Source organism: Haemaphysalis longicornis, unplaced genomic scaffold, assembly GCF_048455015.1.
Source record: "Haemaphysalis longicornis isolate Haplotype H1 unplaced genomic scaffold, Haemaphysalis longicornis Haplotype H1 scaffold_7, whole genome shotgun sequence".
Lineage (NCBI taxonomy): Eukaryota > Metazoa > Arthropoda > Arachnida > Ixodida > Ixodidae > Haemaphysalis > Haemaphysalis longicornis.
The window spans coordinates 33,776,997-33,803,948 of NW_027526422.1; the positions used below are offsets into that span (position 1 = coordinate 33,776,997).

Below are 26,952 nucleotides of genomic sequence, written 5' to 3' on the forward strand. Positions count from 1 at the left end.
TCCCTTTAGGTACTAGTACACTTACAAACTCCATTGCCCGAATTCTGGGGGTCTAATTTTGCGAACAATCATATAATCACATCCCTCTAAAACACCTACAGCAACTGAGGTCCCTCGGCAAAATAAATTGACAAATTTGCGATGAAAGACCACCACAAAATGTTTGTGCCGTACCTCGCATTTCCTCCATCAACTTTGCCATTTGGGCTTCGTAGAGCTCTGCACAGCAACAATACAAATGTTAGCAACTCAAGTCCAGGAAAAACAAAGATGAATAAAAAGTGAATGAACAACACGTCCAAAGTGGTAGAAGCAAAAATATTACAGTACATGCTTCACGTGGCTTTGGTTCAACCTTCAGACAAAAAAAAAGTCAGCAGTCCTTTGAAACAGCGTTAACCGAACCAATGGAACGGTTTTCTGGGACGTTTATTACACTCCTCCTTGCACTTGAAAGCATGCTTGACCAACAAGTGAGGCTTTTAAATAACGATTAAATCTTGATTGCAAAAAGCCAGAAAAGATTTAAATGAAAACAACAGCAAAGAAAACTGCACCTTTCTTCTTCTTTTGCCAAGCCAGACAGGAGCACAGTAGGGCTAGCGTCTTTCCACTCCCAGTGGGCGACTCAATCAGGCAGTTCCTTCTATTCCTCAGCCCCTGCAATACCTGCTGGTGCACAAAAAGGCACGACTATTTGTACCAATTGCTGCAGTTAAGTTCCACATACAAGTGCTACCATTTATGCGAGGCACCGTGTGTAAATATGTTTTAAATATGTGCTTTCACCTGTACTAGCTACAACCAAACCTTGGTCATTGACAGGGTTTGCACATCAACATTTCACCCATAATGTTCATAATCAGTGTGCAAGCTGCAACCACAACCGATCGACTTTTGTGACAAGTTTAACACAATATTAACAATGGAGAGAAAGAAAAAAACACCATTATTTTAATTAGAAAGGCTATGACATGCAATCATGGCCAAAACTGCAGCCTCAGAAGTGAACCATGGGGTGTTTACTTGCCTTTATGATGACCATTTTTTGAGACTGGTAGGCATCGTGCGGAAAGTAGACAGGATGCGATTCGATGTAAAGGGGCTCCCTCTTTGATGATGTTCCTGCTCTAGCCTCCATCTTATGTCGTTGTGCCTTCCAAAGATAAGACAAGATGAAGTCATTTCACCCAGCATGGACAAACCGTTACTACACAACAAGCTCCTAATCCACCTGCCTTCCTTGTTGGTTAAATGCCATCGCAGCTGAAGACTACGTCGTGCCCTTTGAATGTCCACAAAACACCCAGGGGGAACAAACGTAAATGGGTTCAAGCGCGCTAATGAGTTTGTGTCATAACTGGGGCAAATAGACGAAGTTTATCAGACCACGCCATGCTGCGCCTCTTGCACACACCAACCCCTGACAAACGTAATCGCCAAATTTAAATTATTTATTATTCGACCGTGATAAGCAATCTCTGTGGGTGTGACAACGAACAAACAGTTGTCCAGCGGAAGTTATCCTTTAACCTTTACCTTGCGCTTCACGGTTTGCAGTTGTGGAACTTTGGTTTCTTCTGGTCTCGGTTTGACCTGCTGTACGCATATCTTACCAACAGCATAACCACAGAACAGGGAGGATAACTGTGTCACTCAAGCTGATCCAAGCGGATGAGCGCGAAATTTACGCGCCAACGTTGTTATCTCAAAGTTGCACAATTGTTATCCGCGTGGCTAAAGCTACGGATAGGTCTACGACAGGGTAGTGTTTCGGTTTCGTTTTTTGATCAACAAGGTCTGGAGTCGATGGAGTGAAGGGATTACTATTTGACGTATGCGAATGCGAAAGAATTAGTGAATGTAGCGAATTCGAAAGAGTTCGTGTGCAATCGCCGAACGGATGGAAAGAGTTTTGGATCCATAACCGGTTGGAAAGAGTTTTGGATCCAACACCGGTTGGAAGACCTTGGTTCTATAAACGTTGGGTTGGAAAGTGTCTTTCCAACACCGGTTGGAAAGAGTTTTGGATCCACAAACTACAAAAAAAGAACTGAAAATTCAAGGCGAGAGTAACCAATCGCAATCATAAAGTGAATATATTGGAATTTTCTATGAAGCGCAGCTCATTCTTTCCCCTCTGCTTCTTTTTCCTCTGTTACTATGACCTGCTATGACCAAGAGTCCTGGCCACGGAGCAAGATAAACAGGAGCGCCGACTTCGCTCTCTCCGGCGGGCTCTTAATGTCCATAACTCGCGGAGCACAATGTAGATGGCGCAGCGAAAGGGACCTTAGCCGGCGGCGGCTAAGCGGCCGGCATTCCCCGTGCGCCGGCGGGCGATCTGGCGGAACGCATTTCGTCGGCTCTGTCGTCTGCTTCGGCCACGGTAGTTTTGGGCACGGACTGCTTTGGGCCTGCTTTGGCGCCGCTTCGCGTTCATTGCGCGCCTCCTTCGCACAGTTGATTAACTTGTTCGACAGCACCTTCCGGGTAACCCGGACCCGAAGGAATTGAGTGGCCGTACGGCAAAGATACGTTAAGGATTGGTTTGCATGGCGGGAAAACAAAATATAGAGACCACATACAAACATATGGCTGCCTTTTGCGCGGTGCTTGCCGAAAATGTGGCTCCGTTTTGTAAATTTGGGAATACCAATTTGGCTGTGTTTTAACAGGTTTTACAAAAGGCGAAAGGAGCAACTGGTTCTGATCACTGGCGATTATAAAAGTTCCCTCAGCTTTCTTGCAGTTGTGCAACTTGCGTCCAAAACAGTGTGCCTAGAACACGGGCCGGCACTTACACGCTCATCAGAAAAGAACAGAAATGCGATAACATCACCCGCGACTGCCCGCGACGTAGCAATCTGCTCAAGATCAAGTCCCTGACAGTGCGGTCTTTTCGCAAGCCTTCATTTCGCGATAACTCGCCGAAAGAAAAGGTTTAACGAGCCGGCTGTTTTGCTGGTCAGCCGCTTAACGAAAAAAAAAAAAAAAACGCCGGGAACCCTGGTAGGCCAAAAAATTGCAGCCACACAAATCGCAGCATTTTATTTGGAGACCGCGGTGTTATCGACGAGATAACACGACCGTACAGCGACAGTGAACATCGGGCGGTAAGTTGCGGCATGAGTTAAAATGAAGTATGCGTTTGATATTCGTGGGTTCCTTATCAAGCTGACAGTGTTTTTGTACACTTGATACAACAGGGCAGCCGTCCAATTCAGTCATTGGCACAGAAATGTGTATCATTGCCGTTTGCCGATGGAGTCTCCGGGCGACCCTCGTAAGCGTTGTTCGTGCGCAGAAGCAGCATAAATAATTAAGCACGCGGCCGGAGAGCGGGATAACAACAGAGGGTAACCTTTGCGCTGCATCGATTCGTCGTAAGCAGAATCACGCTAGACTATGTTGTGGCGTTCCATATTACTCTTGCTCATTCTTTGGTGCTTCTGAAGTCGTCGTCGTTCTGCTGCGTCTTACATGTGCTGGGTTAGCACAATATTTTTAGTGGATATTCATAATGTCAGACTAAACGTTCCGGGAATAAGCGATCACCGTGTATGCGGCGGCGTGCGATTATCTGCGCCGTCTATTGCGGCCCCGCACGGGTGTTTAAATTCCGCGCGTGCACGCATGCCTCCTGCATAGTAGGACAGGCATAAGACAGACGTCGCTGCGCAAGAAAAGACGCCTCTGGGGAGAGCGAAGAAGGGAAGAGCTACGCACAGAGGCACAGCGACGAGAGGGCGAACGAAGGAGGAAGAGAGCAAAGGGAAAGCTGGGCGGCCGGCGGCGCGTGGACATTATCGGCCCGAGCAAAAGATTTTTTCCGGGCCACAGTCGGCGCTCCTCTTCATATCTTGCTCCGTGGTCCTGGCTACAAGGTATCGGCAATATCAAATTCGTACAGAAAGCTAGGCCAAACGTTAGGCCCAACGTGAAGTCGACATACTTGCATGCATTTTCATCCCCAAGGAAAGAGGACATCTAGAAGAAGTGCACTACACTACTCACTACTTCTGCAATTATGCTCAAATTACTCACCTAGGCCTCAATACTAATCCTACCATATTCTTTTTAAGTTGAAGGCCACAATCCATCCAGCAGGTCCCCCCTTCAGCCATTCAGCTGTTGTGGCATTGGGAATGCATGGTTGCTTCGCATCTTGGAGGCCCTTGGCTTGATTCCCATCCAGACCTTAATTTACCCAATTTTCTTCAATTACTTTGCTCTTTTTCCCTTTGAACTACCGGCCATTTTGTCAGCCATCGCTTGGTACCACGGGTTTTAGGCCTACCAAGTCAACCAATACTTGGGCATCAATAACACACATGGACAGCCTATACGGAAACAAACATCATTTTATTGTGTTTCACCCTTGTAAGTGACACGTGACCACACAGCACTGGAGTAGACTAGATACTGAACGTTTAAAGTGACCCTATCATACCACCTCAATAATGTAGAAAAGCAATACAAATACAAGCATGACAAAAGCTGTGCTGACATCTAGTGCGACATGACAAACCTGACGTTCGGGCTCAAATGATTTCAAAGGTAATGTCTTACAAGTGCCCAAGTTCTTAGCCTGAAGCATACGGTTGACAGATCTGGAAAATGGTAGCTTTCAAAACAAACAAAGAAGCTTCATGACATGGTAAAAAAAGTGGGCCCCCAACTTGATCCGAAAGCGAAAAATTTAAAGCTCTAATCATGGAGGAAGAACAAGACAGGTGGGGAAATGTTGCTTCCTAGGGCGGCCAGGTAACGTCACAAGCGCTGGACCCAGGTTAAGCCAGCGGCATCTGTTGTGGAAGAAGCTGCTGCAAGAAGCTGCGATCAGCAGTTCGCCATGCAGCCCCGAAATGAATTGCGGCCACTATCATTTTGTCCGTCAGGTGCCGCTGCCCTATCCTTCACCGTCGCAGCTGACAAGCTATGTAGTCCACGTTTGTTTTTTATCGTGAAATTATCTGGTCGCAGAACTGCACTTGCCATAATGGGTCGCTTCCCCTCCTGTATGTATTCTTGCTCTGTGGCTCTAACACGCTTTGCTACATGCTAAATTTCTCGCATATAGTCGTTTCACAATCTGCTTTGTGATGCTATATTTTATGACAAAGTACGCCCAACCCTATTTGAAATGGTCGAAATACACTGTTAGCTCTGCAGTGTACAATGAATGGGAACCACAGCTCTAAGAAAAAAGAAATAAAATGTGAATAAAGCTGATGCTATCATTTTGCATAAGTGAATTGATACTACTACCATTTATTCTTCTGTTCCAGATATTTAGATGGTGCCCTTGCATCGTTTTCTGCTTGTGAGACCGCAGTGCTTCACCATTTCTTGACGTTAACACTAAGGGCAGGGTTGATGAACACTGCTGGCGAACATAACTGTGATGCAAAATATCACACAGTCAACACATACTAGTGAAATGTGTTTGAGACAGCAGTCAAGGCAAAAGGCTTTTTCCCCAATAATAATTTGACATGTAATATGCAAGGTCTAAGTATGTCCTGGACTTGAGGTAAACTTTGGGCATTGTGCTTCGAGACAAGTGAAAAGCTGAGGTAAACAATGGGCTCAAGCTTTAGCTGCACACACACTCATACAGAGAGAGCAGGTGGATGGGGTGAGGGCAACCGTGACCAATAAAAATCATTCGCACCCAAAAACATTGCAGCAAGTACACCTAGCATGCAGTATGCACAATCTGGTTAGAGAATAGAAAAAAAAGAAAGAACAATTTAAGAGATCGGCAAAGTAGGGCTCCAGAAGTGGTATAAATAGCAAAACGAAACTGAAACCAAACCCAGACGCAAAGAGGAAATGACATAGAACATTAAAACACCCACCACTATTTGCAGCCAGGTACGTTTGGGAAAAAACAAAAAAATACAAAGCTCCAACAAAAAAGTAGAGCATTCATAAGTTTGTGCAATGCGTTACTTTTGATGGTCCGCAAAACATGCAAACATAAAAAGCAGCAGAGACTTGAGTTTGTATTTCCCAGAGATATGCACATGCAACCCACGAAAGATTGACATACCGTACTTTCGCGCGTGTAACCCGCACTAAAAATGCGAAAATTTCAGTGGCCAGGTAGGGGTGCGGATAATGCGCGGGGTCTTTTTAGTGCAGCTTCACGGCAATACGCGTTGCGCTGTGAAGCTCCTACACAGTAACACTGACTAAGCCTTCCATGGCAGCGATTGCGCAAAACAAACAAGGACAAGGGAGAAAAAAACAAGGACGAGCACGCTCTAACAACTGAATTTCATTAGTGAATTATAACTTTTCCCTTGCAGTCAGTGTATTCTACTTGCAAAATATATGCTTTTTTCTGTCTGCATAGTATGTGATGTGTAGCCTTTCCTGTATCAAATGTGCGGGCAATATGCGAGGTTTTTTTTTCTTTTCCGGTGGGCTGAAGTGGGGGCGCGGATTATATACAGGGGTAGGTTATACGCGCGAAAATACGGTAAGCACTTAACAAAAGAGGCAACGAAATAGCCCTTAAATTTAGTATGAAATGCACAAACAAAGTTCCTCAAACAAATTGAGCAAGTGTTCTGGCATGCTACTAATTTCCCATCAACCACCAAGCAATACTAGAAACAAAACTTGATAACCTATCTTGAAATAAAAGCAGGATTACACAGCAAGGTCTTGGCAAAATCAGGAAAACTGGGATGGGATCCATGCAGTAAAAATGTTCCACAAATAAGGCTTCTGGCAGCAATTAACTACAATGTTCATAATTGCAAAAACATGAGAAACACTTTCTCTGCACAGTTTCTAACACAGTTAGAGATGTCACACAAAGAACCCACAATGCATAATCCCCATGAAACATTTTCTTCTGACCCCATGCGAGAAGTAAGATAACAAAAGAAGTTAAATGCAAAATGCGCTTGTCGCTAAAAGACTGCCTGCACAGTTTTGCAGTTGGGCCCACGCAAACACTGATAGCAAAACTGATCGTCGCAGCTTGGAAGAAGTTGTATATAAGAATCCCAACATTAAGAACCTTATGGCCATTAAGCAAATAAAAAATACTGACTTGCAGGGGCGATAAAACAGCGAGAACAAGGCATACCCAAAAGCGTTCACAGTCTCGAGGAACCACAGAAATTTTGTGACACTTGCAAAAAAGAATGAACCAAAATGACTTTTGTAAGTGAACCAATAAAAGGCCTATAGACATCAGTGGCCACTGTCACAACCTCACATACAGGGTACAACTACTCTGGGAAAAGCAGAAACCACACACACTGCACACTTTCGAGACACATTACTTGGGCATAGTGGCTTTCGAGTTAATCAAAACTTCTGTGCTTGAATCTCTAGGGCTGCAGTATGCATTTTCTCCTCAATGTCATTGACTGAAATGATTTCAAAAAAGTATAGCAGCATCATACGTCCCTTTGCGGCACGAGAAATAACATCAGCGAGTGACAACGTCAAGAGCACTTCCCAACAACCAGGGATATCAACACCAGCACACCAAAAACGAAACGTTCTCTTCATGCAGCGCTGAACACGTTTGAGCTGAGAAGCTTCCGCCCGACTTGGAATAAGTGCACAGTTATGTAGCCGTTTATGCAACTCTCAGCTGTGCCACACACTTTGCACTGTAGAAAAATGCGTTTCACATGACTTTCAGCACTGACAATAATGCGAGTGACCGGCAAGGATGCTACAGAAGACATGTCCGCAACAGCACTTGGGAGATTGTAAGCTCACGGCAAGCACACAAACCACGCAGGGGAATCTACGAAGCTGTTGTCCTGCACAACGTACAGTTCCACAGGCAGAAACAGAACTAAAAAAAGCCCACACACTGAACACTGGTCAAGTCTAATACTATAAGATTAACGCGTCCCAAAACAGCGTTAAATTACAGCACGGTACCCAAGCCAAATTTATCACTTACTATTTTCTTAAGGGGAGCTTGTGGCAAGTAAAACTGTTTTTGTTATTTATGGACCAAATTTAGTCGAATTAGGAGAGTTTATGTAGTTAACTAACCTAACAACAAAAATCAAATCAGTTTAAAAATATCTTCTATGCTCTTTGAGTTACGAGACCATATACCTTCACAAAACCACTCCACGATTAATTAACTAACTAGGCAAGAAGCCAACCAGATTTTTATGTCAGCATGATCAGGAAAGCCTGTTCTAGGAAGCTATTAGATTATTGCTTTAGTATTTCATTTAGGTACCCAAAAAGAAATAAGCTTCACTTTTTTTTTGACATGAAACTATTTGTGACTTCAAAGGGAAGGTGAAACTTTTCTTGTTCCTTCTTATGCCTAAAGGATATACCGTATTTACTCGCATAATGATCGCGCTCGCGTAATGATCGCACCCCTGAAGTTCGTCGTCAAAATATGACTTTTTTAAATTTCCTGCGCAATGATCGCACCCTGAACTTGTCCCAGCCATATGTCGTAAGTGTGCCAAGTCTAGACGACGATGGTCGTGCTTGCATTATTTTCCTCCTCTTTCAAAGCGGACATGGCTACGTTATTGCCGCGGACTTGATGATATTAGCGATATCGGCATGCGTGAGTTCATTATTGGTGTGGAAGAAACTCTCACTAAATGCACATACTGTACTCACAAAACATATAAAAAAAACGGGCTCGGCTTGCTGTGTCGGCAGCCGTGTCTTGGTGTCCCAGACTGTGACAGCAGCAGCCACTTATTGTTCAACCTGTCCTCACCTCACAGCAAACTCGTAATGGCGCGTTCCATAATGCCGTAATTCCGGTGCATTCCGTAATAAAAACACTGCATTTTGCATCACTCGGTGGTCATTCGGTGGTCAGTGAAGTTTTTATGGTTTGTTATGTTTATTATGTTTGTGAGGCTTATTGTAAACATTCTGAGCTGCAACTAGCGTTTTCCGCGCTGAAACTTTTTCCCGAAAAATTTACCTCGCGTAATGATCGCACCCCTAACTTTGCATCATATCTTTCGAAAAAAAAAGTGTGATCATTACGCGAGTAAATACGGTAATGCAATAATCTAATATCTTCCTCGCACAGAATAGACATTTCCGACCACACTGACGTAAAAATCTTGTTGGCTTTTTGCCTAATTAGTTAATTATGCTGAATACAAGTTTCAGGTAATTATTCTTGAAAGTATAGAAGGTATCCTTATAACGATTACAGTTTTGTTGTTAGAATGGTTAGTTACATAACTGCTCCTAATCTGATTAAATTTGGTCCATAAATAAAGTCATTTTACTTGCCCTGTCCCTTAACAGAATAGTTTTCAGACGTTTCACAGATTTTCACATAAACACACTCTTTTCTGACAACAAAACACCGCAAGGTAGGGAAAAAATTGTAAAAGCATAAATGACACGTACCTAACCAGAGATGTGTTCAATAAAAATGGGTGCAGCATGACTGATGCAGTATGCAGCTGCGCTTTGGTTGTCCAAGCACCCAAACCAACATGTGACACAACTGCCCAAAGCTTTTGCACAACACCTCGTGCGAATGCTGTCGACGGCAGAAAATTTCAGCGTAAGCTTTCGCACCTCTTCCTCTCTCATAACGGATGTTTGTTCTAATCTGCACGCGACTGGATTGTGACGTGGACCGATCGTAAAGTTCTGCACCGATACAGCCTCACTTGGGCAAAATAAAAACAATAAGAAGATGAATTAGTTGTAAAATGTGTGAGCCAGATTGCACTCATTTTTTCCCCCACAACCGTTTGCTTAAACACGCACACATAAAAAAGCTTCACTGACAAGAGTACAAAGACAATGATAAAAGGAATGCTTCCACTCATGTCACCCACAATGACATCAAAGTTGCATGACCAGAATGGTAGACTACGGGTGCATTGCTGAAGTCACAACTCCACGACCTTCAGGTCCGTTGCCGACGACGTCGATGGAAACTCCGACTCCTGGGGGATGAACTTGCCGATCGGCTTCACGGCCTCCTGCAGGGGAACACACACGCAAACTTATCAGTTTCACAAAAACGAACAAAATATGTGTATACTACTGGAGAGAGGCAATGCGCACTGAAAAGCTTAAAAGCAAGGTGCAAACCTTCGCTCCCAACTTTGCAACTCCTCACTTCAGCGTTTCGATAAATGCCCGAAACTGCAACTACAAAGAGAGATAAAGAGTGCGTGACTCTTTCTAGCCTTCGTGAAACTGATTGATTGATTGATTGTAGAGTTTAACGTGCCGACGCAACGCAGGTGACGAGGCGCGCCGTAGTGGAGGGCTTCGGATTAATTCTGACCACCTGGGTATCTTTAACGAGCGCCGAAATCTCGTACACACGGGCGTTTTCACATTTTGCCTCCATCAGAAATGCGGCCGCCGCAGCCGGGAATCAAACCCGTGTCCTTGTGCTCAGCAGCACAACGCGTTAGCCACTGAGCCACCGCAGCGGGTGTTGGTGAAACTATTCCCGTGTCCACTTGCTGCCATTTGCATCGCTGCAGTATCGTCAAATTTAGGCAGCTACTCCCTTCCCACAAACCTAATTTGTTCTTGCTTTGCATCACTTTTTCCCAGCTCTAGACACCATGCCAAGCTGGCAAGGGTTCAGTAAACTGTCCCAGTTGGAAAGGCAGCGCTACTCTGGCAAAAAACAGAGGCCCAAAAGAAGGCCTGCAATGGAGGTTTCCTCAAATGAATGAACCAGCTCACCCGACGCTGCTTCAGCTTGGCCATCTCCTCCTTGAGCTTGTTCAGGATGCACAGGTTGGGCCGGTTGGCACTGGCCTTGCTCTGCAGCTCTGTGATACGCTGCTCTTCCTCCTGAGAAGGGGACCGGCAACCACAGGCATCAGACAGGACAAACACACACCACCACAAAGACAAATTTTTGCAATGCAAGCTTACGCGCTATTGACAAAAAAATGCTGTCGTTATACTGCTTCACCATCACACTAAAAATTCCAATGCAGTCTTATAAAACACAGTTATGTGGAAGGCCGTATTACATTCACTTTTATGTGCAGTATGGCCATTGTGGTAGTGGCTTTCGTGAAGCCTGGATTAGGAAAGAAAGTCCTCAGCAGAAATAATTCCGACTGTTGAGTAGTAGGGACAGGGCAGCCCTGCAGCTTGCGTATTGGTTGTTGTTTCTGTAGAACGGAACTAGTGGCTCAACCCTGAAGGGGGGACATGGCTCTTAAAACAATTTCTTTTAATTTTCAAGTAAACCCTGTGAAACATCTCAGTCTTGCTGCTTTTTCCACACTGACTTCAAATGTGCCATTATTTTTTAAGTCAGTCAATTATTCCCAAGATAATTAGAGATAATTAGCCATCTTTGGAGGAACAATAGATAAAACACCGTTAGTCATAAAACTGTAATCTTTATATTTTCCAATACTACGCACTCTGGTGGATGCAACAAGAGAAGTTGTTTTTTGATGCACCGCTTGGAACTAATTTTACAGCTACAGTAGACTCTGGATAAACGGAACTTCAAGGGACCGGAAAAATTAGTTCCGTTTAACTCTTTCACGACGGCGCCATAGGCAATCGGAAGCCGGCGTCCGATGATTTTAAACCTCCCGCAAAATCTGAAACCCGCGCTCCACAGACAACTATCGCCATCTGGTGTGTTCATTGGCAACTTCTCTTTCAATTTCGGTTTCGTTTGTTTATGTGTCTCGTGTGGTGGCGGCGTAGCAAAAGAAATTTGAACCGAAGGGGGAGGGGAGGAGGAGGAAAAATGGCGTCGGGTTCGCGCCGCGCTCCGCAAAGTCGGACTGCTGTAGCAAGCACTTCGGCAGCTCCTGCTGTCGATTTTTGTGATTCCAGCAGCAGTGAGGGATCAAGCAATGATGTGGGATCTTCAGATTTCAGTTAGGACAACGAAGCTCCGGTTCAGGGGCCTCGCACTTCAACAAGCGCTTGCAGGTAATTTCGTTGTGACTCCGCGCTGTATTTATAAACAAAACGTGCTTCTTATCTGACGACTGCGGTTTTGATTTTGTGTTTAGGGTCTCGAGAACGTACGGCCGGGATATTTTGCCAAATGCACCGCGCCGTATCGCGCTATCACCTTCAAGATAACGTGGCGCTCGTGTCAGATTAGCGCTGCAGGGTTCAGGTGCGACGCTTGTCGAGAGCGCTCGATTTTTTTTTCTTGTTTTTTACCACCGAACTGATAAGAATTTTGTGCGAGGACACAAAATAGTATACCGTAATTAGCCGATTCGAACGCGCACCCGATTTTCCTGACAAAAAAACTAAAAAACTTGCACCTCCAATTGTAACGCGCACGGAACTGTGTGAGCAAGAAAAACGAATGCGAGAGAAACGGGTGATTTATTTCCCCAAGTAATCTCACTCATCTCACTCCTCGTCCCTCTCCGCTGACCACAACATCTCGTCCTCGGTGCCATCAAGCACGTTCGCGATGCCACACTTCTGAACTAACGTTCAACCATAGTCGATGGGATCGTGGCCCACGCCTCACACGCCCATCCCGCGAGCTTCTCCAGAGGCGCACGCTTCAGCCGACCGCTCGTTTTGAACGCGTGAGAGCCGCTGCTGCCATTGCTGTTATCAAGCGCGAAAGTGGAACGATTTGACGATTTGTGTGAACGCCGATAGAAAAGACTAGGCGCCTATGCTTCCTGCGTCCGAAAAATCGTTGCTAAAAGCTTTAGCTCCATCTTGACATGGTGATGGCGATGGGTGGCACGAAATTTCCGCTGTTTCGGTTTCGTATCCGATTATAACGCACATGCGATTTTGCGACCTATTTTTCCGGAAAAAAAAGTGCGCGTTAGAATCGGGTAAGTACGGTACTTGGATGCGCGTTTTACAGAGACTCACTCACCCTTGAGTGCCCTCGCGGCGTGGCACAGCCGTCAATTGCGCTAGGTTGACGGGCCCTCTAAAATCTAAAACTTGGTGTACAGTGTTGATTTATATATTGAATCATAGCCAAGGAACGGAGGAACAATTTGTATATCTTAAAATACCTGAAATAATTTTTAGTCTCGGTAAAAGTGCCGATTTGTGTTTTTCGTATACTTTTCTTGGGGGCTTTTTTCTGATTACTTGACGAATAAACTGTAAGTAATTGTACCGTTAACAAAACTGCTGCTTTGTGTTTGGAAAAGCAATCTATAAGCTACAATTTCATGCATAGCAAGACTACGTGTGTCCAGTAGCTCAAGAGAAAAAAAAACGTTTTGTGGAAGCACTTAAAATCGGCCGTTTTTCCGCCGTAACGAAAGAGTTAACAGGAGTTCTGTTTACTGAGAGAGATGTTCTAAGGTGCAAATTTATGTGCGTACACACTTCTAAGGGCATTTCATGGAACTCTAACCACTAGAAAGTGACTGTAGCTGATAGAGGCGAGGCTTACGAGGCCAACAAGGCTAAAAAATCATGGAGGAAGAAAAAAAAAAACAAGAACGAAACAGCCGGAACCGTAAAAAGCTGATTCTCATGCCAGTGGATTTCACAAGAAGTTCCATTTCTGGTTCCGTTTACACAATGATGCGGAAATTTTAGTTCAGATTACCGAGAGTTTTTTTACGTTGTCTGAATACAAAACCAACCAAATTCCAGGCAACTGTTCCGTTTAAGCGGCAATTCCGTTTAAGCGATTTCCGTTTATCGAGATTCTACTGTAATTAAACTTCGGTGTTTCAAATGGGCATTTGAAATGGTTCCTTGCCACTGGTGCCACCAAAGTTTAATGAGCTGTAAAATTAGTTCCAAGCGGTGCATCAAAAAAGCACTTCTCTTGTTGCGTTCACCAGGGCGCATAGTATTGGAAAATATAAAGATTACAATTTCATGACTAACGGTGTTTTATCCATTATTCCTCCAAATATTGCTATTTATCTAAGTATCTCAGGAACCAACTGATCGACACAAAAAATAATGGCACATTTAAAATCAGTGCGGAAAAAGCAGCAAGACTGGCAAGTTTCACGTGGTTCACTTAAAAATTAAAAGCTGTTCTACGAGCAGCGTCCCCCCTTAAATGTCAGGAGTCAATCAAAAGCAAAAATTCCGGCTCTGCAAGAGACACAGTCAGCGGCTGCCCCTGTTTAATTAGACTTCATTAGCACTAATTAACCATGCCCGTTTCACAAGACAGTGTGGTAAAGACTCACCTTCTTTTCCTTGAGCGTCTTACAGGAACCCTTCCCGTAGAGCCTGAGAAGCGAGCCCCAGGAGGTGATGTGCGGGTGCAGCCCCTGCGTTTGTCCAACATGAGGGGAAAAAAAAAGTGATCCACAACACCATCTCGTGAGTGCAACACATTTTCAGGGCGTCTTTAGACCTGGCGGCCCAACAGCAGCCTGCAGTGTTTGTAACTTAAAGTACCACGAAAGTGTTACAAGGCAGCATTTTGCAGCAGTGAAGGCTATAGGGCCCAAAAGTGCGAAAGCATTTACAAACCAGAGCAAAAGCCAAGCAAACAGTTGCCACTCCCAACAGACAGACTTGATTTTGTTGCTCCAGCTTTTAAGATTCTATAAACAAGGTCCAACCGTGCGCTGAAATTAACTTGAAGGGCGGTACCGTGCCCTCCCACTGAATTACCCAAGCCCCCATACAAACTACATAAATGGATAAGGAATAGCGTTCTGCTTTACAGATTCACGCTTTCAGAATAAACAAATGTCTGATAATAGCTCTCGCAGCTGCCTTTGTGCGAGTGTTCAACACACAAGACTGGAGTGACTGGACGGGGTGAAAGCAAGGGGCAAAGCTCACCTGAAGGATGGCTTGCGAGGCCCTCTGCTTTCCATCCCTCTTGGTCCTACAGATGACCTGGAAAAGAGGACAGCATACGAGGTTGCAGACCGATATTGCGAAAGGGCTCTCAACAAAGTGAGCAACTGCTCAACGCTCCGCAAGCAGAAGCTCTTACGCTGGCCGTGTGCTTTCCCACCGACATGATGAACTCGTTGCGCTGGTGCTTGATGTTTTTCATTTCCTGCTTGATTTCCGTGTCACCCATCCCATAGTTCCTGCGCAGAAAGGAGTTTCCAGTGCACAGAATAATGACACACGGTTGGCGCTCACTCGAAAAATTTTTGGAGGAAAAAAATTAAAAGAAAAAGAAAAGAAATGACAGCTTTTTCATGTGCGGAGAACAGCGGTGGTTAACGTCTGCGACTGCCATCTTCTTTATGGAAAGGTCAGGGCTTCATACATATTGAAGTGGCTTATCAGCTCAACTATGCAGCAACAAGACAGACCAACAATTACAACACAGCAACAACGGTGGAAGCAGACGAACACTGCAGGGCAGGCATAAGTCCAGGGCCTGGTTAACATCACGAAAAAGAAAATGTACACAAAAAAAGTCTACAATGCAAGTGGCAAAAACTTGGGCGACTGACAGATCACCAAGCTCTTCAAATGAAACGCTCGATCTTACGTTGCTCACACATTTAGAGCTGCCTGTCATCACAGCTCTTTACCCACCCCTCTGATGCTGTATTCCTGTGACGGTATTTTCACCACTGGAAAAAAACTTTCATTCTCTGTCAGTCTTATTCTTAATGCACTGCCTTTTTTTATGTCGTGGAGAAGGACACAGTGGGCACTGCACAAATAAATAAAAATCTGGACGCGCATCAGACCTACTAGCTCCACCAACAAAAAGGGGCATTTTTGTTTTCTAGTTTTGCATGAGAGGCACTCAGGCAGCATCCTCAAGTCACAAGAAGCACAATGGAATAGTAACAGTCTCAAAGTCACAGCCTGCCCAGCAACTACCTCTTGAGGCACTCCAGCAGGATCTGGTATGGAGACAGCTGCCCAGTCTTCGCACACAGGTCATTCACACGAGGGTCTTCCACCTTGATTTCATCGAAGAACTGCAAGCAACCAGACAAAAAGCGTAAAGCGCGAGACACATGCACAACTAGAGGACGCGACTGGCATGCGACGGATCGTTACAACGGTCGTACAGGGCCGGTTTTTGCGTCATACGCTCGTTGGAAGAGGCTCACGACGTATGACTGGCGAGCCAGATGAAATTGTACGATCGTTGCGATTGTCACGTGGCCACAGCCAATGAGAGCCCGAAGGTGTTGTCCTAACGACGTCACTGTGAAAGCTTCTTTCAAAGCCTCAAAGAGCCGCTAGAGGCAGTTCCGAGTATTTTGAGGGGAGCAGACGCGCTCTCCACCAACCTGCGTGCTCTCCACCGACAACACAAACTGGTAGACACATGTTGCCAGCGGTACCGACAGCATGGATGAGCGGAATCGTCGGTGCTAAGCGTCCCCACACCGCTTTACTGAACACATAAAATGCAGTGTATGTATAATGTAATAGACCTATTCGTTTTTACTTCGAATTGATATATGTTTTCTTTTCCTGCTCGGATTTCTCTTGCACATGCCTAAATTGGCCGGAGTGCATCTAAACAGGGAGGCAACCATGGAGCGAAAACAGTGGGCGGAGTGACGCCGACGACACATCACACGCACGCATCGGAGGATGCGTCTCTTATTCACGCATACGATTAGTCGTGGCAGCCATATTTCCGACCAGTCTTCATCCGACTCCGCCGTGCATATGTCTCGAGCTTAAGCCTAACACAGACACGTGAGATGATGACAGTTTACGTGAGAGTGGGAGGGAGCCATTACAGAGAAGATTTTTTTTTTTTTTTTCCAGATCTATAAGTTCTAGCAAGCACTGCATACCTTTGACACGTCCCTAAAAATTAAACCCAGTTCCACCCAGCATTATATCTGCTAAAACAGCAGAGTTGTGTCGGCTTGAACGTCAATGGGCACTCGGTCGAGAATGGCAGCGCTGTCGCCGCACAAATTCTACAATTCACACAAAGGAATCGGCAGCTAAACATCAGCAGTGGGAGGGAGAGGAACCTGCCCCTGCGAGACCACTGCACCCTCTATCAGTGGGTCTGGGAACCTGCTCCTACCCCTGCGTAACGCACGACCTACAGCAGACAGACGAAAAGTCCCGACCGAAAAGTCCCGAAAAAAGCGCCACAGTTAAAAGCTTACCACAAGTGTTCGCAAAACTTACCGCTACATCCTGGAAGAAATCTTCACTCTTCTCACTCTTCAGATTTGTGTCCTTCATTTGGGGAATGAGAATTTCCAGAGTTGCCTTGGCTACGGGCAGAAAAAAAGACAGAATGAAAGCCAGGACATTGTTGAAAGCTTCTCCTGCCAGACAGGAACAACGCAAAGTGCATGGAAAGACGAACAGTTTAGAGCAAGCGCATCAACACAGCCGCTGTGGTGCAAAACCTTTACCTGCTTCAGACTTGGCCTGTTTCTTGCTGCTGCCGAAACCAGACCCGTACTCGATGCTATTGATGACCACGGTGGCCCCATACGGCATACTTGAGCTTTCTGCAATGCACATACAAAATCTTGTAAACCAGACAGACAATGCAAGGACAGCTGCGATGGTTTTCATTATAAAGAATGTCAAATGGCTCACGTACCGAGCTCCTTGAATGTGTACTGGGGTTGCGTCCTCATGGCATGTTGTACGTATTCATGCAGGATGCACACATTCGATTTTCCATTGGGGTTCATGATGAACTCTGAACAGACAAGACAAAAGAAAATGTCAATTCGCGGGAACTTCATCATCACTGTTGCTCACCTTAGCCGAGATTCATTAAAACCTAAACATACTTTGACTCAAATACTCCTTGCATGTAAGTGTATGGTCAAGTGAGAAACAGGCATTGTCTGCAATGCAACAAATACAGCGGACCCCCATCAAGTCTACCACACATATGTTGGGACCACGGCATCAACAGATGACATTCAATCATACATTTCAGCTCTCAATGTGGTGGCGATGGGTCACGTTGAAAACATCCAACAGTTTTCTGCAAGAAAGTTAGTTTCTGACTGAGTGGTTTCGTACTAAACAGCTGCCAATTTAGCCTGAGACGCCGTCGTTTTCGTTGTAACCTAATGCTCGCCAGAAAAAGCATGCTGCTCCCAGCCATAGTGCACCTAACAATCACTGCAGTGATAAGCACTTTAGCTGCACACCTTAACACGAAGAGTGAATCAATGAATATCAGTTCTGACAACAACAGCATCTCAAATCAGTCGTGAAACAGCAGCAAGTGCTGGCAAGTTTTGTTTTCGATTTTTCGATGCAGAGGGGGTTTTTGTAGTGACTGTTCTCGTAAAGTTAGCAACAATCCCAATTTTGTTGCATAGGAAAAAAACATGTAGAACTACCTATCAACTACTAGATTCGTGTTTATTGGGGATCAGCTCGCCAGGAAAAACTTGCGGGTCTCTGTCTAGCACAGCTGCAATTGATTTCTGTAATCAAATATTGATGTTGCATCGCCGGATGGATGCTCTTATCGGGAAATACGCTTATCCAGCTGAGTGGCGATAAACACACGGGGTGCTGAAAAGGTTTTTGCATCACTTAGAAAACATTTGTAACCACAAAAAGAAAGTATTTAAAACACACTACAGATCATAAGATTGTGGAGTGTGAAATTGCAGTCCTACTTTGCCACAAGATGCAGGCACCATGGGCATAACTTGATAACCTTTTCCCTCTATATAAACTGTTGAAAGCAGATCATTTTTGTAAGAATTATTGGAGAAACGTGTATTTTGCAGAATGTATACTTTCAATCTTGATTACTATATTCATCATTTCTTTTCCTAGATCATTTCAGCTTTTTTGTTGTAAACCTGTCCCGTTGCCATTACAAGTTCATCTAGAAATTTTCGTGCTCGCGTCATTTATTAAAACGTCTTCGACGACTTATACCCCCCTCAAAGTGCATTCACTCATCTACGTTCTCGCGTACTGCGATATGCTTACTTACTAGAAACCACAACGGCTGCAAATACGGTGTTGCCCTCGTGTAACCCAAACCTTCTGTAGCCCTGTCAATTCGAACACAAGCAGAAGAAAAACGCAAAATAAGAGCAACAGCTCAGTGCGCCCAGTGACGGAGGAAGCAGAAGAGACGCCCACCCCTTTTCGGGTGACCACTGGTGATTCGGCTGGTCGCCGACGTTGGGGGCAGGGAGCACATGATCAGCTTGGTGCCTTCCGGCTGGAAGGAGAAATAGGGAACAAGCGCTTAGCACGTTAACCTAAAACACAGTAAAAGATGCAACTCGACCTTTTCCATTTTGTAATACAGATGACTATCACTTCAAACCAAAACTGCAGGTTTTGATTGGGACGGCGGTGGCCTTGGAGTAGAAAATGCATACTTCGCTTCGAAGAGAGAAACAGAGAATTTTGGCCAAAGCAAAACGGACTCTGCTGGCTTTTCCAGCTTCATTTCAACAAAATACTTTCCTGGTCGCTCCAAGATATTTTTTTTTTTAAGTACTGCTCACGTGTTTGTAATGGAGTCTCTCGTGAATGTGAAATTTGACGAGCAATTAATTGTCCGGTGTTTCCTGTAGCATTTTTAAGTAACCCACGCTTCAACTGCGTAAAGCACGCAGTACATACAGGCCCTTTCTCATAGACCTGACCCAGATAATGGCTCTCGTATCATCCCACCCAGTGAAGTGATAACGCAGACTGATGATGTCATCAGTATCTGTTCACAAGCCTGTGCAACTCACCAGCATGGGGCGCTGCATCTGCTTCAGCTTCTTCCTGTGCTTACGACGACCTGCCCAAGTCCTGAGCAGGAAAAAAAATGAGAAGACGAAGCGCAACGGCTTTTATTTTTTTCCAGTTTGCGTTAATGCCGATGGGGGCAATATAAATGGTGGGAATTTCCTTTTTAAAAATAGAACGCTACGAGTGAGGTCTAAAGGACACTGAACGCAACTAGTAAGTTTGGTTCAGATGGAAATTCAACTGCCTTGTAGCCCTCTCAGCGTTTATCCGGTGGCGAAAGATGCTTTAATTGCGGAGAAATTGCCATGTGAAAAACCCATTTCTTCGACCAATTTCCCTCGCATCATTTCATGACGTATTGCAGACACAAATAGTGACCAGAAGCGAGTGAGACAGCGGTGTGGTCTAGCAGGAAAGTTAAAACCTACCAAGTGAAGCGTCGCAGCCACAGGAGCAACAATGGCTACGCCCAACCTGCAATAACCATCGCAGCCGCCAGCGGCACCGTGGCTTGGCAGCGTGCGAACGTCGGCACAGCTTGAATTACACTTGTACATTTACAATTGTTTATGACTTACAAAAGCTAACGTGTAAGAAAGACTTTACGTGTTTCTTTGAGAGCTTGTATGCGTGCGCTTCTCGTTCTGTTGTTCGTTATGCGACTCTTGGCATATCCGGTCAGCCGCTGTTTACGTCACCTCTGCTGGGTGACTGATAGCTTCAATTCTTTTATGACCAGGAATATATTCATTATCTGGGGAGGCCAATCTATCTATATAGACAAACTTTGGTTTTGCCTTCGATGTCCCTTTAGTAATCACATTAATAGCAACAAAAGGAAAAAGAAAAAAAAAAACTCACTTGAATTTTCGCAGTTGGATGGTTTGGAAGTCGAACACTGCCTCACAGTACTGGCGAAAAGCCATGGCATCTGAAAAAAAATGCGGCCCCGGGATACGATAAAGCAGACGGCTACGCTAAACCGTGAGATGAGAAGGAGCAACAGCTCACTTTGTGGGCCACTGGAAATAATTTAGTAGCAATAATAGGAAGGAAAAAAAAAGAAAGAAAGAAAACGCTACCTAGAGACCGCTCCTTTTGACTCTCCCGCACACTCTCAACTTTTGCTGTGGGAATGTGTGCAGCCAGGTCAGCCATATTATCAGGTGCACCTGCAACAAAAGCATTCAGTCGCAAAAACAGAAAGCCAACTCGGCACCCTTATTATAGATAGGAAGCCCACAAGAAAAGCTTGCACTGCTTGAAAAAAAATGAAGCATACAGGTTCATACTCCTCAGACAGGCACACAAATGTGTTTGTCCTTAAATTAAGTGCCTCATAAATGCCAACTGCGAGGAGATTGGAGGCCCCAGCCCCCTTTTACATTTTTGGGGGGGGGGAGGAGGAGGGGGGGCTGCCAATGCCAACTCCTGCCCCCGCTCCCCAATGCACCATGACCAGTTGAGGTTTCTTTTGAGTTGCCTCTGCCTTCTCTCACTTAAAATTTTATTGTGGATAAAAGCTGACTGCATCATTGTTGGCGCAAACGTGCACGGCTTACTTTCATACTTTCAATTTATTCCTTTAAATGCTTACCATAGGAGGACAAGGGCACTAGAAGCACTAGCAGCGGTTGCATCATCATCACCATCAGCCTATTTACGCCCACTGCAGGGCAAAGGCCTCTCCTATGGATCTCCAATTATCCCGGTCCTGCGCTAACTGCAACCAATTTATCCCCGCAAACTTCTTGACCTCATCTGCCCATCTAACTTTCTGCCACCCCCTGCAACGCTTGCCTTCTCTAGGGATCCACTCTGTTGCCCTTAATTACGAATGGTTACCTTGCCTTCGCATTACATGCCCTGCCCATACCCATTTCTTCTTCTTAATTTCTACTAATATGTCCTTAACACGTGTTTGTTCCCCGACCCACTCCGCTCTACTCTTGTCCCTTAATGTTACACCTATCATCTTCCGTTCCGTGGAAACGGTTGTATCATACATATTTTTTATTTCATTTTTTACTGTGAACCCCAAGTACATTAACGGACAAATGAAGTGAGAACACGAAAGTATGAACCGGAACACTCAAAATTAAAGACACATATTAAATATCTTTGTTACTGTAATAGAGCCACACAACTATTTCGCTTGCACAGAAAGAAATCACGCTATTGGTGTGTTCTGGTTCACATTTACGTGCTAGCATTTCATTCGTTTATAACTGTACGCACAAAAAATACATTTAAATATACACGCAGGAATAATTTTATTTTTTAAGAGAAGGACGTAGCCTACTAATCATCATTTTTTGATGTTAGAAATAGCCTATGCTCAGGGAATAAATATGTTGCTATTATTCACCTCGCTTTAATGCTTTGCGTGCTTTTTTGAGCCTGAGGCTGCAGTGTTCAGTGACCCCTTTAGCAGAGTTTTTTTATCAGTGGATTGTCAAATGCACGCGTTTTCTATGTCTCAGAACTGCTACTCTTTCCAGTTGGCAAATCCTGACGACTCATGGAAAAATAAGCCCTTTTAGTAATTTACATTTTTTTAGGGATGAAGAAGTCGTCACTTGCATGCAGAGGTCGTAAATATATACAATTCGTCCAGTAAACAAAATGAGGCCAAGCCGCATTCACTCAGAATCAGAATCAGATTATGGGGTTTAACGTGCTGAATTCTACAACCAGGCTTGAGGCGCGCCATAGTGGAAGGCTCCTGATTAAATTGTGATAACCTGGGGTCGGTAATGTGCACCAAAATCCCGACATACTATACACACACACATATATACATATGCATGATGATGATGGGCACATTGTGTCATCATCATGGGCTGCAAGTGAAGTGCATATATATATATATTTATTTATTGCAATGAAGATACCACGGGCAGCAATTGCACTTCCTTAAATGGGTATGTACCGTATGCGTCTCAAGACAAAGACGATGTATGCGAGTGGCTCCGGGACAATTCACCCAATGCGGGTATGTGCTTGGATCTGGGCTAGGCAGCCCCATCAAGCATGCTGCATGCAAGACTGGTTACTAGACCAGAGAGCTCGCTTGGAGGCGTTTAGACTTCATTCAGGACAGTAAGGCCTTGCTACAACATCCTGCCAATAAACCCTACTATAATATATATACATGGGTTGGGGGGCCAGTACGCCCTCCCCCCAAAAAAATGAGGATGAGAAGGAATAAATGTTTTGAAAACTTTCTGTATGAAGTGCCTCCTTAAACAACAGGCCTTACAACCAACAACCAAACTATGCTATAGCAAGAATGCCTCCTTAGGTTTATTGCCAGTTAGTTGACCCAGGACAGCCATATTATCCTGCCGCATACTTATGTCACTTCTTAATTGTATTCAACATCTTAAAAGCAAAAAGTTTCCAACTAAATATACCGTTGCCCTCGTCCGAGACTCCGTTTGTGACGGGGCACTTCTCTTCTTTTTCCTTCTCCCTCTTGTAGTGAAGGCAGGGGACCGCAGAGATGGGGACCTCATGTTTCTGGCAAAAGATCAGACGTTCCATGGCATCAGTGTTTCAAAGACAAACAACAAGTGGCGAGGTCTCCATCAACAATGTTCAGCCCTACCCGAGTGCTGCCGGGGCCGAGAAAATACGGTTTCGATAGAGTGCACACTCTGGACTGCTTGTGGAGATAGACGGGCATCCCACTGTTGTGTGTCACTTGGATCCAACCCTCCGGCAGGACGTCAAATGGGTCGTGTCCACGCACTGAAACAAAGCAACACATCCATTCCAGTCCCTTAAAGCCGCAATGGGACAACACTTATTCAGCAGTAGATAGACAAATAGGGTGCCAAACGGAAGAAATAGTGTCTGTTTATGTTTTAGCACCCTATTCGTCTATCTACTACAACCATGAACCAGCTAGCTCAACAAGTTACCTCTTACTGCCGTAGAGCACTCCGGCAATATGAACTTCATAGAAAACTAGTCACAATGTCACATGCCTAGTGCTAGGTGAACAAGCAGCCACCGTTGAAGAAAATGAAATGAGAAACTAGCAACATATTGCAGCAACTCCTGTGGTACAGTTTGAACTTCCCGCCGTGTTCATAGCAGTGTACATTCCAGTTGGCGTTGCTCGAAGGCAAAGAATAGGAAGAAGACCATGGAACGCCTGAAGCTAGTGGAGACAACTGCTTCTGAAGGACACAATTGAGCAGTTTGGGTTAACTTTTATCGACTCCACTTACATTATCTATTGGTGCAACAAATTTGGGGTATGCAAAAAGGGATATATCTAATTCCATTCAAGATTTTCTTTCTGCTTCAGGTCATTTGTATTGCTGAAGGGTGCTAATTAATGGGTGATGGGTGAGTTTTATTCATAATGAAGTTCCCTTTTACGGCCTCTTTCCGGAAATAAATTTGTATTTTGAGGCCCTCAGGTATTTCAACTGATTTAGCCCTGGCCAATCCCCCCTTGTGGGTATGTTTTCTTTCTGCTTCAGGTCATTTGAATTGCTGAAGGGTGCTAATTAATGAGTGATTCGGGTTTTATTCATAATTAAGTTCCCTTTTACGGCCTCTTTCCGGAAATAAATTAGTATTTTGAGGTCCTCACATATTTCAACAACTGATTTAGCCCTGGCCAATCCCCCCTTGCGGGTATGTGCCACAAAACTTTGAGGGCATCATCACCATCATCAGCTCATTGCTTGTGGGCACAAGTTTGCCTTGTTAAATAAACAGTTTACCTATTACTTGCAACCACCGTCACAATATTTAAAATGCCTAGCTTTGCCAAGGTACCAAATTTCGGCAGCACAGTACTTACAATTTAAGTTGTTTGAATTTTTTGGTCCTCTTGTTGGTCAGGACTGTGAAAAAATTTTAGTGGGACACACTGTTTTTCTAAGCTAGTATATTGAGAGCTTGGTGTCAGATGCTCAGTGACTGCATCGTGTTATTGCTTTTGCTTCTACCAATACGCTTTAAAAGAAGGCATGAAAGACTGCTTGTTTGTCCAGGCTTGTTACAAGATTGACACTAAAGAACGGGTTAAAATTAAGATCAGGACATGGAATGGGTGAGATTGAAAGCAAAGGATAGGATTGCTACAATACATTTTTCAGCTGTCAGTCACTGTCTTAACACTTTGTAGTTTTATGAACCAGCCGTGTGCGTTATTTTCAACCCCTTTTGGCAACATCTATTAGGAATTAGGAACCTACAAACACACAAGAATTTGGGACACCTATAATAAATTATCCATATTAAATGGTTTGTTGCCCTCATTTTCAGTCTCCCTACAGCCTTGGAGTGTACAGGTGCCGTCAAAAGTAATTGGAGCACGGGAGCTGTGGCCGAGCCGCATAGGAGCGCCGTGTAGCTGCACTGGCGGTAAACTACAGGAGCAGAACACGCATGCGTGCCTGCCGACGCAGATGGCCCTTCTATGAATCTCAACCCACTTCTTTTAACGTGGCTTCGAGCGTTGTTCGCGACATACTGGTCTCAGCGTTGGCGCTGATAGCATACCCAGCTAAAAATATTAGAAAAGAAAAATTGTCACTTCAGATCCCTGTGATTGCGACTCTTCTCCAGCAGCTCGCGTGTGCTAAAAGTGTGTGAGCGACGCTGCCAGATACCGCCTCTACTATCAGCGCCATCGATGAGACCAGTATGCTGCGAATAATGCTCGAAGCCACGTTAAAATAAGTGGGTTTAGAAATATAGATGGGCTATCACCGTGAGCAGGCGCGCATGCGTGTTCTGCTCCTTTCGTTTACCACTGGTGCATCTACACGGCGCTCCTATGCAGTTCGGCCACAGCTCCCGTGCTCCAATTACTTATGACGGCACCTGTACTGGCTTCGTCAAGAAGGCACTCTGTCTCATGTCTGATACAAGCCCAGAAGCCAATAGCAGTAGTGAAAGCATTATACAGCATAGATGCACGCTGGCTCTAGATGAGCGCAGTCCCACATTCGAAAAATATTGTGAAGAGAATGACTTAGCCCCTTGCCCTCGGGGTGACAGGGCTATAACCTGCTGACCTTTGAGGATCACTTTCTCCTTGACCTCGTGAGCCACTTCATCGTCGTCTTCGACCTCCTCCTGCTTAGGCGAATGCATGCCGGCCTCCAGCATGGCTTCGATCTCGTCGTCCGAGATGTCGCTGCCACTCGCGTATTCTTCGAGACCGCCATCGGCACCGTCGAACCCATTGGCGTCGTCGTCATCGTCGTCCTCTTCGTCGCCCCGACCAGGGCCCACCTCGTCCAGTATGTCGAAGCTCAGCACGTGCTGCTCCTTGTCCGGCTCATGCGTTGCCGGTGCGTCATTGCACACGAATTCACTCGCTCCACCAAAGCCGTCGACCGGCTGGTCACTCTGGAAGTCGTCTTCGGCAAACGACGACAGCACTGCCTGCTGTCCGTCAGTCCGCCCGTACTCGTCGGCAGGGCTCGAGTCCCCGACGCCGTAGCGCGCTCGCTTGGCCTGTGGCGCGTCCCCGCACGCTGCGTCGTCGGGCCGCTTTGCCGCCACCTCTCCGGCCGTTGTTTTCGACTCAGCACTCGCACCTTCGCCATGCCCAAAGTCCAACCCTTCATCTATCGTTTGATTGGACATTTGCATGGACAGGGGTGAGGCTGGCGCTCGATCGGAGGCGGCGACCACCGTGTATGGGGGCTGAGCACCGTCCATCGGAGAAGCCGATGAGTACAGACACTGCAAGATGCACTGGTAAAGGAGGAACTCCTTTCAAGACGCAACGGCTCCTTCTTTATGAGGACATCTGCAGTGCTGCCTGAAAGACAAGTTACGCTTACCCCGAGAACGGCATTTTGCTAGGAGAAGCAAGGAAGGGATGAGACAGAGGCGGGGAGCGGTTGAAAAGCGTGCTTTCGTGAACGTTGTGTCCTACTAGCAAGGAACGGGCCTACACGTCTGAATTCATGGAGTGAGCATCACGCGTAGTACAGAGGTGGAGCACAAAGACCAACATGAGGCATTCCTGAAGCCACGACCGGGTTCCATTTCAGTAGATAAGATAAATTCACCTCACCAAACACCATGCTACTGCTAAGGCAACCAAAAACCGCAGTAATGGCGGCCTGCACCAAAATTGAATAGAAAAACAACGCGAAACCGCAGTAGCGTATGCAGAACAAAACACTTAACACGCCAATAAAAAATAAAGCTAAAATAACGTGTATTTTTAAATTTAACACTCGAATAGTTATTAATATTTTTTTTAGTGCATTTAGGTTTGGCAGCCAGCTGTGCCGCTGTGCTGTGCAGTGAAAGCTGCTGTCAGAAGATAAAAGATCGTGGCACAGTGGCACA

General features: G+C 45.2%; 2 protein-coding genes across 2 annotated transcripts in view; both read right to left on the reverse strand.

Moving 5' to 3' along the window:
• The window catches only part of LOC144145149 (Fanconi anemia group J protein-like), a 67,839-nt gene extending 66,103 nt beyond the window's left edge, over nt 1-1,736 (reverse strand). The window contains exons 1-4 of the mRNA XM_077676652.1: nt 1,540-1,736; nt 1,031-1,156; nt 558-669; nt 175-219 (exon numbers count right to left, since the gene is read on the reverse strand). Coding sequence (XP_077532778.1) covers nt 175-219; nt 558-669; nt 1,031-1,141 — 268 coding nt within the window. The 5' untranslated portion in view covers nt 1,142-1,156; nt 1,540-1,736. The remainder of the gene's footprint in view (nt 1-174; nt 220-557; nt 670-1,030; nt 1,157-1,539) is intronic.
• A 2,610-nt stretch (nt 1,737-4,346) lies between these two features.
• Pasha (microprocessor complex subunit partner of drosha) lies at nt 4,347-26,720 on the reverse strand. The gene is made up of 16 exons (XM_077676657.1): nt 25,659-26,720; nt 23,225-23,367; nt 23,031-23,136; nt 20,697-20,786; nt 20,476-20,545; nt 19,614-19,674; nt 19,006-19,087; nt 17,483-17,584; nt 17,289-17,387; nt 17,056-17,144; nt 15,769-15,869; nt 14,915-15,014; nt 14,758-14,814; nt 14,151-14,234; nt 10,705-10,815; nt 4,347-9,980 (listed from the first exon to the last, which is right to left on the reverse strand). The coding sequence occupies exons 1-16, from the start codon at nt 26,308-26,310 to the stop codon at nt 9,888-9,890; spliced, it is 2,040 nt and encodes a 679-aa protein (XP_077532783.1). The 5' UTR covers nt 26,311-26,720; the 3' UTR covers nt 4,347-9,887.
• Between the last annotated feature and the right edge of the window lie 232 nt (nt 26,721-26,952).

Bases quoted from the DNA above. Each gene is read 5' to 3' on its own strand.
- Pasha (XM_077676657.1), bottom strand. From the start codon at position 26,310: ATGGACGGTGCTCAGCCCCCATACACGGTGGTCGCCGCCTCCGATCGA. The intron at 20,787-23,030 runs GTATATTTAGTT...CTTTTGTTGCAG, and splicing joins AGTCTCGGACGAGGGCAACG to GTGCACCTGATAATATGGCT. The intron at 14,235-14,757 runs GTGAGCTTTGCC...GGACAAACGCAG, and splicing joins CCTCGCAAGCCATCCTTCAG to GGGCTGCACCCGCACATCAC.